A 16,512-nucleotide genomic window follows, 5' to 3' on the forward strand; every position below is an offset into this window, starting at 1 on the left:
CCTACAGTCTCTCCCTCCCCATCTGTTCACTACCTCAGCACAATACTAACAGAACCATTGTTACCAGGGTGGATAACAATCATTAAAAAATATATATGTTTTTAATTTAAACTGGATTTGTAAACAATAAAATGCTCTTTGAGGAAAAATCTATCTAAAGATAGTTTCTATTTAAGATACATTCATTATGATATAAAGATTAGTTTTTAATTATGTAGCATGAACTGTATATTCATGCAATGTTTGAATTTTTGGTCAAATGAATTGCACTAATCCATTCACCATATCATCCTCTTCCAGAGGTTTCTGTAAGATTATTAGGCAAGTTTTCTATCTAGAAGATATCATCATAGATGCTTGGTTTTGCAGTTCTCAAAACTGTGAATATGCGTCTGCAGAGATCACATGCCTTTTCACAGTGTAAAATCATAAAATAAACAAAGAGTTGAGAAAAAAAACCTTAATATCCCATTGTTCATTACAAATCTATGTAACACAGAATCAACCCCTTACCTCCTAAGTGCTGTCAAAAAATTCAGTGAACAGAAGATTGTTTGGAGTGGAAAGAGCTGCACAAGGAGTAAAGTGTGAGGAGGACTGGGCAAGTAGAAAAATAAGTGAAACCTTTTGAGCACAATACTCCACAAGTCTTTGGATCTTTTTGTGTATAGCCTGAGGTTTATCATATTATTATTTCCCTAAGGAAGAAAACCTATAAAGGCAGCAGGCTGTAAGAGAGACTTAGTCTAGCACTAATTTAATGATGTTTCTCTACCTACAGGCAAGACAAGAATGATTGGAAATTATGTAGAAAACTATGATTTAATTATAGTCTTACTGACTAGTGATTTACATTGTGATTTAAACCAAATTCACCCTACTTGTTACTCTTTTTCCTTATTTACTTTTAAGTGTCCTACAAGCCTAGTAACCCTTTCTTTGTTATTCTCATAACAATCTTAAAATATAAACTGTTCAAATACCTGCACTAAAGGCAAAATATAGAGAGAACAAAACTCTTCCATCTACATGAGAAACTGGACGAAGAACACAAAGCCATCACTACTGTAACACGACGTGGATATAGGCTAGTTAAGAATTCAGAAGCAATGGGATGGCAGTAATTTGTTCTGACAGATTTGTTCATGTGTGCCATCTCCTTACAGAGAGGTGTAAAAGTAAGGGAAACATTTAAGGTCATTGCTCCCCTTCTGTGGAAAGAAAACCGTATGGTTTTGCTGGAACACTTAGGTGCTAAAACTGCAATCATCAAAAGCACTTGGGAAAATAAGGTCCAAGTACTGGTCCAGGCTTAACAGAATCTCAAGTTTGTACACCAATGTCAATTCTAAGTATAAACCTGATCCACATGTAAGTGGCAAATTGTGAGTTAATGAACTCAATTATTAGTTGGGGTGACTATGGGTTTTGGCCCATGATTAATGTCTAAATATTTGGGTCTGGACATCATGTAGCAACCCCAAATGGGGGTTAATTATTCAAGGAGAGTACAGAAAGCACCCAGCACATACTGCAGCATATTACGATTTAAACAGAACACAGTTTGCTACTGTTATATGTGACCAGGCCATTCTGCCATGCGGAATCAAAAGCTCTGAATAGTTAAGCAAGGCAACAGTAAAACATTGAAACCTGAAATTCATGTGATAACAGAGAGAATTTTAAACATTCAAGATAAAGGTGAGTTTCTGTGCAATTAACATTCTGCTTTAACTTGTTAAACTATAATAGAGATTATTAATATATATAAATGTGTACACACATATCAGAATGAGTGAAATCAAGAGGTGGAGCTTCCAAATATATACGCCCAGCCCATTATTTATGTGAAATTGGATCCACTGTATTATGAGTATACTCCCTTAAGAAGTGGTGGTTTATAAAAGGACTGGTTTAGAATATTTTAAAGAGTAATCAGCCTTAGTAATCAAATGTAATTACATGTTAATTACTAATTAAATTAGTAATTACATGACACATCAGAAGACCCACACCTATAGCTTTGAAGTCTGAACATTTCAAGACCCACAATATTAAAAAGACACTTTATTAAAAGACATTACCGTTAATATTGTCACAGTAGTAAAAATGTTCATGATTTAGAGAAGGGCACACTGACACCAAATCTTGCAGGCCCGAACCAGTTACAGCAAGGCAACCGGAGAGATTGAGGTGTTCTAGATGAGGAAGCCCACCTCCCAGAGTCAACATCCTATGAGTGGAAAATGAAAGTCATATTAAGATCATATCAGCAACCTAGTGGTCAAGAGACTTCTGTTCTTTTAACCACAAGCACCATCACTCTTATTTGATCCACACAGGTCCTTTGCTATTCAAACATTCTTTTCCCCTTACCTTGACTGTAGCAGTTTTTAACTTTGATCAAGCCTATGGTATGTGAGCAGAATGCAATACTGCTGCCATCAGCATCAGGGCCTTGCTGGATGGAGTACATGGTTCTCCTCAGTACTAAACCAGAGCTTCTTACCAGCTCGTATATCCTCCTCTCACCTCTACTACACAGATATTATTGTGCTAGAAGTGCAGGCAGAAAGAAGGGGAACAGGGGCATAATAATACTGAAGGAAACTTTTGTTCAATTTTAAGAGAGCAAGACTTCCTTGCAGATTTCTGGTTTCACAGGCTATCTGAACTTTTAGAATAAAGTTTACTTGAAATTTCATGCTTTCCCAAAAAGATTTTAAGCAAATTCACCTATACACAATAAGCAGGGAACTTTTCAAATCTGATTCTAACTACAAATAAATTGATTCACAAGCTGTAGCTCAATTATGCTAGATACTGCTTTTGTTAAGTCTTAAACGTTTTCTAAAATGAAGTGTTTAGAACTGTTATCACTTATAGAGTGCCGCACAGTGTTGACATACATTTCCTTTGCCTATCAATCATTCTGCAGTGGAGATAAAAATAACCCCATCTGCAGATGGGGCAGAGCAGGGGCAAGGTCTAGTGATTTTTGGCACCAACGACACCTTAACCAGGAACTTCCCCAATTCCTAGCTTTCAACAGTACACAACTCTAGCAGCTATCAGAAGAAAACTATTTAGGCCAGACACAACATTAAAATCAACAATTCTATTATGCATCTTGCAAAAATGGGAACAATATGTGGTTCCTTGTCTCTGTATGTAACCAAGAGCCAGTGTGATGAGATAGTTGGACTGGGGACTTGGGAGATTAAAGTCTCCACTCCACGATGAAGCACACTGGGTGACTCTGGGCCAGTCACTCACTTTCATCCTAACCTACCTCTCAGGGTTGGTATAGGGATAAAATAGAGCTATGTAAACTACCATGGGTTCCTCACAAGAGGAAAAAAGATTGCAATACCATATAATAAGCAACAACAATGTGGAAAACTGACATACTAGTTTATTGAAAAGATCAGGAGACAAATTGTTTACCCAGCAAGCAAGAGAAGAGTTTGCAGTCCCTTAACTTCCTTGACTTTCTACGGGTTCGTTCAATCTTTCAGAATCAATTAAACTCCCCTGGACTGCACAAAGCAACACAGAGGCTTTTTCACATAAAACAGCCAATTTGTTGCTGCAATTCCTGTCATCAGATCCAGCAGACAGCAGAATGACAAGATAAAAACAATGAAACAATAGCAGGACTTTGTGCTTTGAGTATTTAAAAGATTTCACTGACAGGCTGCAGCAGGATCTTTGAAAAGGCCACATACCTGAGACCATTGTCCGTTATCTGGTAACATCCTGACAGACTGAGGAACTGAAGAACTCGTCCCATCTCTTGCTTTGAGTTTGAACTCCTCAAGTATGCCCAGTCTTTCCCCTCTGACTGTTTACTAGTCCTTGGTGCATGTTTAGATAGTGCAGAGGAACCTGGGAGTGCCTGAATAGTTCTTAATGCTGTCCCAGCACAACAGAAAGAGTGACCACAATATGTCAAAGCAGCAGAAGCACAATGCTGCTGCCAGCAGATGCTAGTCCTTAATCCAAAAATGTCTTTGCTGCAACATGTTGCAGAACAAGTGAAGCTGGATGCCGGTTCTATCACGGAAACACCTTCAATATTTCTGTGCTTCCATTCTGCAGCATCTTCAATATCTGCCAGATCTTCTGCATCTAACATCCAGATATAGGAAGAGCTAAAGCTCTGTGATCTGACAGGTACACTCCAATGGCTTTCATTTCCTTCTGCTTTAGTCACATTTGCATTTGTAATATCATGCAAGCTACTGTCCTTTTTGTGAGCCTGCAAGGAAACATCTTTGCTTCTCCACACATTTTTTCCATTCCTGTTTCGACAGCTTTTCAGAGAACCTGCTTCATGGGATGACAAAATTCCTAAGGCTATGGAAATCTTTCGTAGGGCTCCATCTGTTATTCTCTCACATCCAGATAGATCAAGATGCCGAAGATTCTTGCAGCAACCAACCCATGACCAACTGAAATAAATATTAACATCTTTGTTAAAAGTGGCATTTATTAATCATTCCAGCAACCACATTCAAGCTATCTCCAGATAAAATATTTATATTCAGTATCAATGACCCCTAAACCTGAAAATATAAATAATAATACTAGAAGGACACAGCTAAGGAAACTGAAACCATGCTATGCATGTCTGGCATGTCCTTGTCTAAATGTGAGAACAGTTTTTATATCAGCAACAACTGGTAAAAGTATTGTCAAACTATGAATATATATCTGCCTTTAATGCAGTGAGTCAACAAACACAACCCACAAGTTCCATAGTTAGTTTAGACTAACTTTCCACACAACTGCCAAAGTTTCAGCTTTAAATTATCTGAATCCTGCATTCTGGGACAAAACCCTACGGTAAAAAACCCCCACAAGACTGCAACTCCTGCCACTGAGTGTAGCTACCACTGTTTTGAATCTCTCGCTGCACTGAGAACAAGTATAAACTCAGGGTTTCCACCTCTCTTTCCCTGTTACTGGATTAAAAAGGGACGGAAGTTACAAGTTTCCATTACTGGTTTGTTGCCTAACTCAAACAAAGTAATAAACCAAGAAACGATGCCTCTGAGATCTTCTCCTTAGGCAGAGATAAATGAAAAAGGGAAGGAATATATCCTACTCATGGGGTCAGGGGACAGCCTGCAAACTGAATACAGCCCTTGGTGATCCAGCCTGCAACCTCCACCCAGTTGCTCCTCACAAAGAACATTTTTATTCCTCACTTTTAACTCAAGAAAGAGGGGAATGTGCTTCGCTGGAGGCCTGCTGCTTGGGCCACTTTGATTTCTGCAACCCCATCCCGTGTGCTGAGACACAGGGAAGCACACAGCCAGGACCTTCTATATCAAAAAGCCAGAAATTGTGGTTTTGGAAGCTCCCCACTTCACCTAAATGAGAAGACAGAAAGATACACCAGGGGTGCAGTGTAAACAGCTCAAAATTATCTAGAACAGGGCAGAGAGGGGAAAGACTATGAAATTACTAAAAGTTCAATATTGAAAGTTTTACTGCTATCAAAATGTCTGCTGTTGCTTCTATGTATGTTGCACCACAACAGATCCAAGCAGTAACAAGCTAATGACCAAAAATTACAGCCCTGCATCCACTGCTGTAATTTGCCAAGTTAGAATTCAAAGAAAAAAAGATGAATTGACTGACAGCTTGACTTAAATGCAAAAAGCACTGAAGGCAAAAAATGGTCAGGATCCATTGTGATAATAAATTCAAGCCCTGTTCAGAATCAAAACATACAGAAAATCATCATTTTGAATAGAGAAGAAGCTTATGTGATAAATGCTTTTTTTAATTTTCAAGGATCATTTTGGCCTATTAGCATCTGGACAAAATTGTGCAATAATATTAAGTATAGTAAAAAATAGTATATTGAAAAAATATGCCATATAAACAGAGTCTCTGGAGTTCATAGTGATCTGGCTCAAATTTAATTTTGTTGAAACCCTGTAAGAAAAAAATGCATATAAAGGCAAGCTGCTCTGTTTATAATATTGGGACTTTTATTTTTAATAGTTTTCCATGTTTCTGGTTTTAGGAGGTATTAACTTTTCCTTTGCTTTATCAACTTGTCCCATGTGCCAGGATGGAAGGCACACCCTTTCTTCCTTGGTGTCTCTTTTCCACATGGACTTCATTACTCCATTGTGGTCACAATATTGTGTTCAAAATGGACAAAAAACACAAGTCTAGCCCTGCTAAGGTATAGCTTTTAAATCTTTTGCAATTTGCATTTTTACTATTGAGCACTTGATGTAATCTTAGAAAAATATGACAGTTACAATGGCCTGGGGTGCATATCATGGCAACTATGATTTGAACAACCCATTAGCTGTAGCCATGCTAAGGCAAGCAACCATGCTGCCTCCTGCTTGCTCAGCCACTGTTGCTTTGTTAGCAACACAAAGTTTGAACACACAGAGTTGCATGTTCCAAGAACAACCCAGGAATGGGACATCTATGGGCTAATGGGACATCTGTGGAAATGCAGAAGCAGGCCGAGGATGGCATGTTCACTCTCACAAGCTCACAAACAACCCACAGTATGTGAACTATTTGTTTGATAGTCTGAACCAGGTCACTGTCTGAATTTGATGTTTAATAACTACACATATTTTGTTCCACTATTACATTCTGAATACTGTAAATCCTGATTTCTCAATAACTACTTCCACACCATTCAAGTGAAATGTAAACCCCATTAGATGGCAATATATCACATAATCATTTACTGTGTTCACTGTGCCTAGGTTTTGGTGGCTTTGCTCACAAACATACTGCCTGAGCTTGGGGCTTTTCACATTACCCGAGAGACAAAGGAGCAACTGTACTGGTTAGTAGTAATGTAGATTAGAATCATAAACCAAATTGTATCCACTGCATTACAGTTTCACCTAATCTGTATCTTAAATATGATCGATAACAATTTCAAAGTTTCCTCCCCTCCAAAAACAATTTAACCAAGTTAAATATCAACTTTCTATTTATTAGTGTAGTGTAGATATTTTACTCCAGGTAAAATCAACAATACCACCATTCCCTGTCCACCTAAAAAGGGATTACCAACCTTTCAAATGCAGAATCAGAAATATCAGTTTGAGTGAGATCAAGATACTCCAAGTTAGGACAAAGTTCTAAGATCTGTCTCACCTAAAAATAAAGAGTCAGTTCAAGAAGTCCACGTTACAAAAGGGGTGAAGACAGCAGTAAGAATTCATTTCAACTTACATATTGGTGCCTTCATAATTTGTTAATCTACCCTGAATGCAAACTATGGCAGAAAAGTAGCACAACTTTTTTTAAGCATTTAAACATAAACACACATTCTATAATTACCCTTTACAGATATCATAAACATGCCTGTTATGTATACCATACCATTTTGTTAGATATGGCTGAGCTATATGCCAATACAATTGTTTTCACTGAAGTGCCTACACGTGGCAGAACATTATGAATTAAGCCTTGGAGTAAGTTCTTCTCTTTCTGAACAATGCTGATAGCCAATGAGTCTTCTGCATTTTCATCTATAAAGGAATCAAAAACAAATTCAAGTTAAATAAATGAACATATTGTAGGGGTATTTAAGAATTGTTTGACCCTCAAAGAACCCCTGCTGCCCAGATGTGTAGAACAGAACAAAGAATAACAACCCCCCCTAATCCTTGGGGACTGGTTGCAGGCATGTACCACAAGCCATCGTGGCTTAAATAAAGTACTGTAGGCTGTGGTGATCATGCAAACTGACTGAGTAGTTTCTTACATGTGCTGAACATCATGGGAAGCAAAATGACACATTCAGCATACAACAGTGTGACAGTTCAGGGCAAAGCAATAATTTCTCAGTACTACATTCAAGTGGACATCCAGGCAAGATGCTGAATCGCAATGTCCCCAAACCCCAATCTGGACATATACTGTTCCTATGAAAACAAGTCATGATCTTGAAGTGCAACACTGTAGTCCACCTGAAGTCAAATCTTATTTTTGGAAGTGATTAAGATTGTAACAGGTAGAACCATACTTCAAACTTTAGCTTACCAGACTCATCTATATCAGCATCTTCATCCCATTCCTGAAAAGCACGACCTTCATCTTTTCTGTTTTTCACCCATTCTTCGTCAGGTTCTGTATCAAAATCACCTTGTGGGCCATTAGACCAATCTCCTGATCAACCAACAAGAATGCATTTAACATTGGTAAAGCAGTCTTCCAATTAGTCACAGCAAGGACAGCAGAACTCAATTCATAAAAAAGCAAAGGAGCAAGCATCAGGAACAACAAAATGTTGGAAACATACATATTGTTGTCATTATTAATTTTTATGAACTGTAAGTAGTAAGTAATTTCCTAGATTTTAAACCACACATTTTCTACACAGTTGTGCATTCTAATTGCATATTGGATGAAAACTTAATTGAACGTTAATCCTACCTAAGACAAGGGTATCCAATGTTTTTGGACCCATGGGCACCTCAGGGAATTCAAGAAAATGTTGTCTAATCAGACAAAAGGTCTAATCAGATGATCACATTTGCATCTATCTGTCATGTCTATTAATGTTAGAGTCTGTCATAGTCAGCAAAACGTTTTGTTTCATGTCTATTCAACATGGAAAAAAATCTTTAATAAGGTATTGTCTAATTCAGCTTATTACTGGCACTGTAATATGGCTATTGTATCTTTTAGCAATGTACAGTAGCTGCTTTTTTAGGAATGGTATTATTGCATAATTATTTTTTTACTGGAACAGTCTTCAATATTTACTGATGTACAACTGTTTTAATTTTTTTATCTATTTCATGGAAATTAACAACTAGTCAGCATAAATGGTCGATTTAAACTCATTTGAGAGCTAAAGGATTAGTATTACAACATTGAAAGGATAAATGTTCACCTATAATGCAATGAATTGGAGACTTTACATGACATATAGGCACTGCCTTCAAATGGATAATAATTGCATTATTTGGTCTACTTTGTTGAAGCCAATATATAGTTGCTAGAAAGTTATATGCTTTTCATTGCAATGGATACATACAAGTATGTGTGTTTATAAAAATGAGGCAACCTTTTTTAATTTTGTGTGTGCCCATGGCTACCATACTGAGGAACCTCAACAGCTACCACTAAAGAATCCTACTGGCACCCTGCTGCAGACCCATGAACTAGGGGCACAATCCATTTAATGCCATAATAATTAAATCTTTTTAATAATCTTTTCGGCACCAGGTTAAAACCTTTTTATTTAATCGTTATTTTAAAAATTAGCATTTTTACCAATTCACAGTCACTTTTGTTTTGTTTTGATTGGATTCATTTGTATCAGTTTTGGTAATTTTATTGTATTGTTTTACTGACTGTTTTTATGGTTATTGCTTTTAATCTTGTAAGCCGTCCTAAGACATGATAGTGAAGGATGCCATATAAATGTTTTAAACAAAATAAATAAATAAATACCATGCAATCCAAATGCTCTTTACACTACACATTTGCAGTATTAATGGCTTCTATTTCACTCTCTGGCCACACGCAAGAACCCTAAACACAACCATTTACTTGAAGAGAAGGACCAAACTATAATATAATTATTGATCCAAGCCAACAATTATTCATTAGGTGGAAAGTTTGATGACAGAGTTGAATAAAAGTACCACATATGCAATACTTCACCTGAACATCATATATTCCCTTCCTCTTTCATTCTGCCTCCTCACACATATACCTTTTTTAATATAGCAAAAGATGTTACTTTCAGCTGCTAAAGATCTAGAATTCTCACTCACTTACCTCTAGCCCAATGGACAGGGTAAAGATGTTTCCAAAGAAATCCAGTTTTAGCCAGCTGAGACCATTTGGTATTTACTTGACTACATCGACACAACTCTTGGGGGCTAAGATAGCTAAAAATAGTCAGCATCACCTCAGAAGGAAGATGAGTAATATTGCTGCCTTGGTCAGTTTCTTCAGTTTCTGAAATGCATGGAAATAAATTCAGCATTGGCTTGAAGAGAATTGCTTTTACCACTATGCAATCTTAAATATTCATCAGTGAAGTTATGCCATAAGTGGAAAGCTGTCACTATTCATTAAAAAAGCCCATACACAACTAAACCACTTTTATAGATATCACTGGATCATAGTGCTAGTCACTAGTACACTTTTTTTAAAAAAATAGGTGATATGGAACAAATTGCAAGCTCAGCTACTGCTAGCTTGCACAAACACTAAGTAACTGGATGAGCATGCTGGTACTAAAAATTAGTGGGCTTAAGAACAATTAAATGTGCTGCACAATAGCTTCTATCTATTAAGGTCCAAGAACTCTAGTGTCCATTAGGTCATTCTTTGTAGAATTTTGACATTACTTTCATCCATCAATCCCCATGATAAGCCTATCCTTAGAGCTTAATATACTTCAACATTGATCTTATATTAGCCATTCATCCTAAGCCAAACAGTAATAAATCATGAGAACATCCACATTCTGAGAATGGAGGGTATTTTTCTGAACCTTTTCTTATCATCCTAATATTTTCTCCTAGTAACTTCTATGCCAAGAATTTCAAGAAATGCATCTCAAAAGCATGGTCCAAGATCACAGCTTCAGAACATAACTGGTGCCATCCACTTTAATATCCCAAATAACTTCCTGCAGGATTGCTTATATTTCATGGCTTTTTATTGTTAGGCCCTACTCTCAATCAGGAAATAGAACAGGGGTCCTTAAACTTTTTCAACATGGGGCCAGTTGAAAGGTGCTGGTGGTGGGCATGGGCCAGCAAGGTGGTGCCGGTGGCAGGCCAGCGTGGGGGGGGGGGGGGCAAGGTGAGGTGGGGCAGGTGCGCATGCGCGGAGTGAGGCGAAGTGGTGACAGGCACGGGGCAAGGCGAGGTGGCAGGCATGTGTGCGGCGCGGCAGCAGCTTGCTCAAAGATCATTTTCTCCGAGCAAGTCCAAAACCAATAAGGCAGGCCAGATAAATGGGCATGGCGGGTTGGGTTCAGCCCACGGGCCATAGTTTGAGGACCCATGAAACAGAAGCACGTTTGGAATGAAAATGAAGTATAAAAAGGTTAAATACAAGTCAGTGGCCTATATGTATAGTGGAAAATCATGAATCAACCAACCCACAATTTGCAGGGCTATAGGCCATGCAGAATTAGTTCTTAGGTTAGTTTTGGATTAACATACAAACAAACCAAAGTGTTTGGAATTACACATTATGAAACAAGCTGTAATTGGCCCAACTGAAAGTAGCACACAATGCAGCAGGTTAACTAACCCATGATCTGCTGCTGTTATTTGCAAACTGGGGCAGTGACCAAGACTTAGCAGTACATAACAGGTAAAGATCACTGATAAGACAGAACAAAATCCCTCACAGTTATATGGAACATAAACTGTGCCACTGGAATTTGTACTGCACTATTATTTTCTATGAAACCAGCAGTCAGAAGGCTGCTATCTGTTAAAAAGTACTTTCAATTTAAATTCACCTTGATCCACTTTTTCATCCACAGAATATTTAAAAGCTTTCTGGAGTTCCTCAGCTTGATTCCAGAGATTTATACCTCTACGTATTTCTGCTGCAGTTTCCTTCTGTGAGCAGTGCTGTGCAATTACTTTCTTTTTTATATCCTTTAATTCTTCATAAGTAAAGTATTCCATCAACATTGGTTGGAAAACCTAACATATATACAAATTGAGAATTCATAAACAATGTACACACTCCATACTTCTAGCTTTTGAATATATGTATTTTACCAATCTGATACTGTCATTCACTTATACTGGCAGGAAAAGTACAAACACTTAGATTAGACTTGGTTGCAGATTAGTACCTGAACTGACAATGACTCACAACACTAAACATGTCAATTTTTTATTTTTTGTTTTGTTTTGTTTTCCAATACATATATGAACATTCTTAGAAACATGATACAAGGAAGCAAATATAAGGAAATTGTATCAAACGTATTTCCAACTAGACAGTTTTGAAATTCCTTGTTTTATTCCAACATTTCTAACTCTTAATGGGGGGTGAGGAACTATAGGGAGTTCCTCACCCCCCATTCCTATATATAGTATATATAAAAGGAACTATAGGGAGCAATGGGAAATAAAGGAATAGGAAAAAGAAGCACCCAGCAAAATTGTGCCAGACTAGTTTTTCAGTCACAGCTTCTTTATATCTGAAAACCTGCTAGGTTACCACCCTATCCAACTTAAGGATAGAAATAAACTCAGAACCTTTTTTCTGAGAAAACAAAAGGAACAGAACTTTATAAAAAACTAAAATTCTAACATCAGTATACCAGAAATATTTATTTGCTTATGATATTGCCCAATAGCCGAGACTCTTTGGGCAGTAAACAAAAGTTAAAATTAAACAAAAGTTAGAAAGACACAAACACAAACATTAATTTGAAAGAACAAAACCATGGTAGCAATTGCTATTATTTAGCATAGAAGCAGTAAAGAATAAAATGGAATATATAAAAACAAAGTTTAAAAAGTTAAAAGTTAAAACTGTTAAAATGCTGGAAAAATAAAAAGGTCTTCACCTGGCACCAAAAAGAATACAAAGCAAGCACCAGGTGCACTTCCACCTGCATAGCCACCTGCCTCACTTCCTTTGGTAGGGTCTCCAAGAGAAGGACCCCAAAAGATGACTTCATAGTTCAGGTAGGTACATATGGGACAAGGCGATCGTTCAGATAACCTGGCCCCAACCCATTTGGGTCTTTGAATGGTAATACTAGAACTCTGAATTGGGCCCAGGCGTCAATTGGAAACCAGTGCAACTGAAAGAAGATAATGTGTTCTCATGGGTTAGTCTCCATTCCATCTAGCTGCCCTGTTTTGAAAACTGTCTGGAGAGTTCAGCTGATCCAAAGACAGCCCCACATACAGCACATTCCAATAAACCAAATGAGATGTTACCAGAGCATGGATAAATATAGCTAGGCTCCTTCTGTCTGGGTAGGGTTGTAGCTAGTATATCAGCTTGAGCTGATAAAAGGTGCTCTATGTCACTGAGTCCATTTGCCCCTCAAGTGACCACTCTGGATCCAGGAGCATCACCAAACTGCAAACTTTGTCCTTCCGGGGGAGTGAACCCCCATCCAAAACAGGTTGAATATCACTCAACTGGACAGATGACCCACCCACTAAACAACTACTCCATCTTGTCCAGATTGAGTCTCAGGTTTGTTGACCCTCATCCAATCCATTACCATGCTCAGACACAGATTTACAGTGGCCACTGCCTCACATGAATTTGATGAAAAAGAGAGGTAGAGCTGAGTGTCATCTGCATATTGGTGGTACCTCAGCCCATACTGCCAGATAATGTCCCCCAGCAGTTTCACGTAGAAGTCAAACAGCATAGGGGATGAAACAGAACCATGCAGTACCCCATGGCATAACAGCCATGGCACAGAGCAATAAACCCCCAAAAGCAGACAATTAAGCAGGAACAGAACCGTTGGAAGACAGTGCCTCCTACTTCTACCCAACCCAGCCTATTCAGAAGGATACCACGGTTGATAGTATTGAAAGCCTCTGAGAGGTCCAGTGGAATCAACAGGGTTGCACTCCTCCTGTCTTTCTCCTGGCTTGGTCCACAGGGGGACCAAGCAGTTTCCATACCAAAACCAGGCCTGAAGTCTGATTGAAATTGCTCAAGATAATCAATTTCATTCAAGAGTGCCTGGAGCTGTTCAGATACCACCTGTGCAAGCACCTTGCCCAGGAAGAGGATGTCAGTCACTGGCCTATAGTTACTAACATTCTCTAGGTCCAGGTTAGGCTTTTTCAGGAATGACTTAATTACAGCCTCTTTCACAGAGGCTGGCAACACTCCTTCTCTCAAGGAGGCATTTACAACCTCCTGAACCCTAGCAAAAATCCCTTCCTTAATTGTTGTAATAAACCATGAAGGGTAAGGGTTGAGCACACAAGTGGTGGGTTGGACTTGACCAAGCACCTGGTCAACATCCTTGGCCTCAAAAACTGAAGCTCATCCAATAAAACTGGAATGGACAGTACCCAGGAATTAATTAACTGCATTAATTATGGTGTCCAATTCTTAACAAATCTGAGTGACTTTTTCTTCAAAGTACAACCAAGCACTCCACAATTTCTTTATGTGGCCCAGAATATCAGGCCACGAACCACTCAGAAAAGCTTCACTAGACAACAGAGAAGATGCAATGCTGGTGGAAAAGAACATAGCAGGCGTACTTACTCCAAATGGCAACTTATGTAAACAGCCACACACACACACACACAGGGAGGGAGGGAGATCACTTCTAAAACCATTTCCTAAGTATTGCTCACCTCCTCTTCCTCTTTCATGTGAGGAAGGAAATCTCTGGTGAAAGCTTCCAGCCTCTCCTTTAGCTGTTTCGCATAGTTAAGCTGTTCATATTCATTCTGAAAATTTTAAAGAAGAGTTCAATTACTGGGCCTTTTTACCATTTGAAGTCACCTATTTGTTACATTACATAATTAAATATGGAGTGATACAGGAGTTAGGCTCAGTGCTTCTTCCACATACCCACACATTTATTGGTTATCACTATCAGTTTTCAGTGCCTAGGATATACTTATCACCATCCACATCTCACTCTGACTACTCTTTTATTTGGATAGTTACTCATATTAGATGATCTCAGGAAGCATCAGAGTTCATGACATTGTACAAAAGTCTCTCAATAGAAAGGATCAGCTTAATAAGAAGATGGTCATGACTTGATCAAAAGGTACAATTCCAAGTCATCTAAAAGAATCAGTGAAGCCTCTAATGTTGTGACTAAGCTTGCAGTTCAAGCACACATGTACTGGTGAGTAAGTCCCATTGAATACAAGTAAACATGCAAAGGACTGCAGTGTAACACCCCCCCCCCCCCCGCATGCCACCAGGAATACACTAATTTAAATGGGACTGCAGAAGAACATCACTGATTTTAGAAATGTAAGCTATATGAAGGAATGAAGGTATCAAACCCCTCTGACAGCTCACCTTCACATTCTTCAACCCTTTTTCAAAAAGGCTAAGCATCTCTGACAGCTTGTTGTCTGAATGTACATTATACACAGTCCGGCTGCGCTGCTGAAGTAAACCAATAATGTACTCATTTTCAATCTGCTCATGCATTTTGAATTCCTTGAAAGTAGCATATAAAGACTGGAGGAGAGCTCGGAAATCATTGTTGTTGGAGAAGTTGGTCTTAGAAAGCTGATAAGAAGAGGAAAAAAAGTAATGTACTTTCTAAGCTAATTTTCAACAAGATATCTTCAAGCAAGGTATTTTAAATTATCTACCTCCCTTACCAAATACTGCCCCCCCCACACCAAGTGCTTCCTGTAAAAAAAGAAAAAAGAAAAAACCCTCACTCAACATAACAGGCATTAACATGAGATTAAAAGACATTTTTCTATATGCCCAAAATCATACTGAAAAATAACTATATTTATTATAACTTTCAACAAAGCAGAACCATAAAAATAAAAAGTAAATACACGTAGAAGTTATTATAACATAAATTTCAACAAAGGCAGATCAAATAATCATATCCATTTCAGAGCGGCATCTACAGTATATCACAGAAGTGAGTACACCCCTCACATTTTGTAAATATTTTATTATATCTTTTCATGTGAAAACCCTGTACCCTTTGCTACAATGTAAAGTAGTGAGTATACAGCTTGAATAACAGTGTACATTTGCTGTCCCCTCAAAATAACTCAACACCCAGCCATTAATGTCTAAAGCGCTGGCAACAAAAGTGAGTACACCCCTAAGTGAAACTGTCCAAACTGGGCATTATTAGCCATTTTCCCTCCCCAGTGTCATGTGACTCATTAGTGTTACAAGGTCTCAGGTGTGAATGGGGAGCAGGTGTGTTAAATTTGGTGTTATTGCTCTCACTCTCTCATACTGGTCACTGGAAGTTCACCATGGTACCTCATGGCAAAGAACTCTCGAGGATCTGAAAAAAAAAAAAAAAGAATTGTTGCTCTACATAAAGATGGCCTAGGCTATAAGAAGATTGCCAAGACCCTGAAACTGAGCTGCAGCACGGTGGCCAAGACCATACAGAGGTTTAACAGGACAGGTTAAACTCAGAACAGGCCCTCCCATGGTCGACCAAAGAAGTTAAGTGCACGTGCTCAGTGCCATATCCAGAGGTTGGCTTTGGGAAACAGACGTATGAGTGCTGCCAGCACTGCTGCAGAGGTTGAAGGGGTGGTGGTCAGCCTGTCAGTGCTCAGACCATACGCCGCACACTGCATCAAATTGGTCTGCAGGGCTGGCGTCCCAAAAGGAAGCTTCTTCTAAAGATGATGCACAAGAAAGCCCGCAAACAGTTTGCTGAAGACAAGCAGACTAAGGACATGGATTAGTGGAACCACGTCCTGTGGTCTGATGAGACCAAGATAAACTTATTTGATTCAGATGGTGTCAAGTGTGTGTGGCGACAACCAGATACAAAGTGTATCT

General features: G+C 38.5%; 1 protein-coding gene across 2 annotated transcripts in view; it reads right to left on the reverse strand.

Moving 5' to 3' along the window:
* The window catches only part of FBXL5 (F-box and leucine rich repeat protein 5), a 35,516-nt gene that overhangs the window by 7,039 nt on the left and 11,965 nt on the right, over window positions 1–16,512 (reverse strand). The window contains exons 1-10 of one of the 2 annotated variants that reach the window (XM_044418356.1): window positions 15,940–15,990; window positions 15,031–15,246; window positions 14,346–14,441; window positions 11,501–11,690; window positions 9,793–9,975; window positions 8,044–8,169; window positions 7,381–7,529; window positions 7,070–7,152; window positions 3,729–4,454; window positions 2,085–2,233 (exon numbers count right to left, since the gene is read on the reverse strand). In XM_044418356.1, coding sequence (XP_044274291.1) covers window positions 2,085–2,233; window positions 3,729–4,454; window positions 7,070–7,152; window positions 7,381–7,529; window positions 8,044–8,169; window positions 9,793–9,975; window positions 11,501–11,690; window positions 14,346–14,441; window positions 15,031–15,165 — 1,837 coding nt within the window. In that variant the 5' untranslated portion in view covers window positions 15,166–15,246; window positions 15,940–15,990. Of the gene's footprint in view, window positions 1–2,084; window positions 2,234–3,728; window positions 4,455–7,069; window positions 7,153–7,380; window positions 7,530–8,043; window positions 8,170–9,792; window positions 9,976–11,500; window positions 11,691–14,345; window positions 14,442–15,030; window positions 15,247–15,939; window positions 15,991–16,512 lie in introns of those variants that run through there. The other variant, XM_044418358.1, reaches the window with a different exon arrangement.

Source organism: Varanus komodoensis, unplaced genomic scaffold (assembly GCF_004798865.1).
Source record: "Varanus komodoensis strain SLA01 unplaced genomic scaffold, ASM479886v1 scaffold9, whole genome shotgun sequence".
In the NCBI taxonomy this organism is placed as follows: Eukaryota; Metazoa; Chordata; class Lepidosauria; order Squamata; family Varanidae; genus Varanus; species Varanus komodoensis.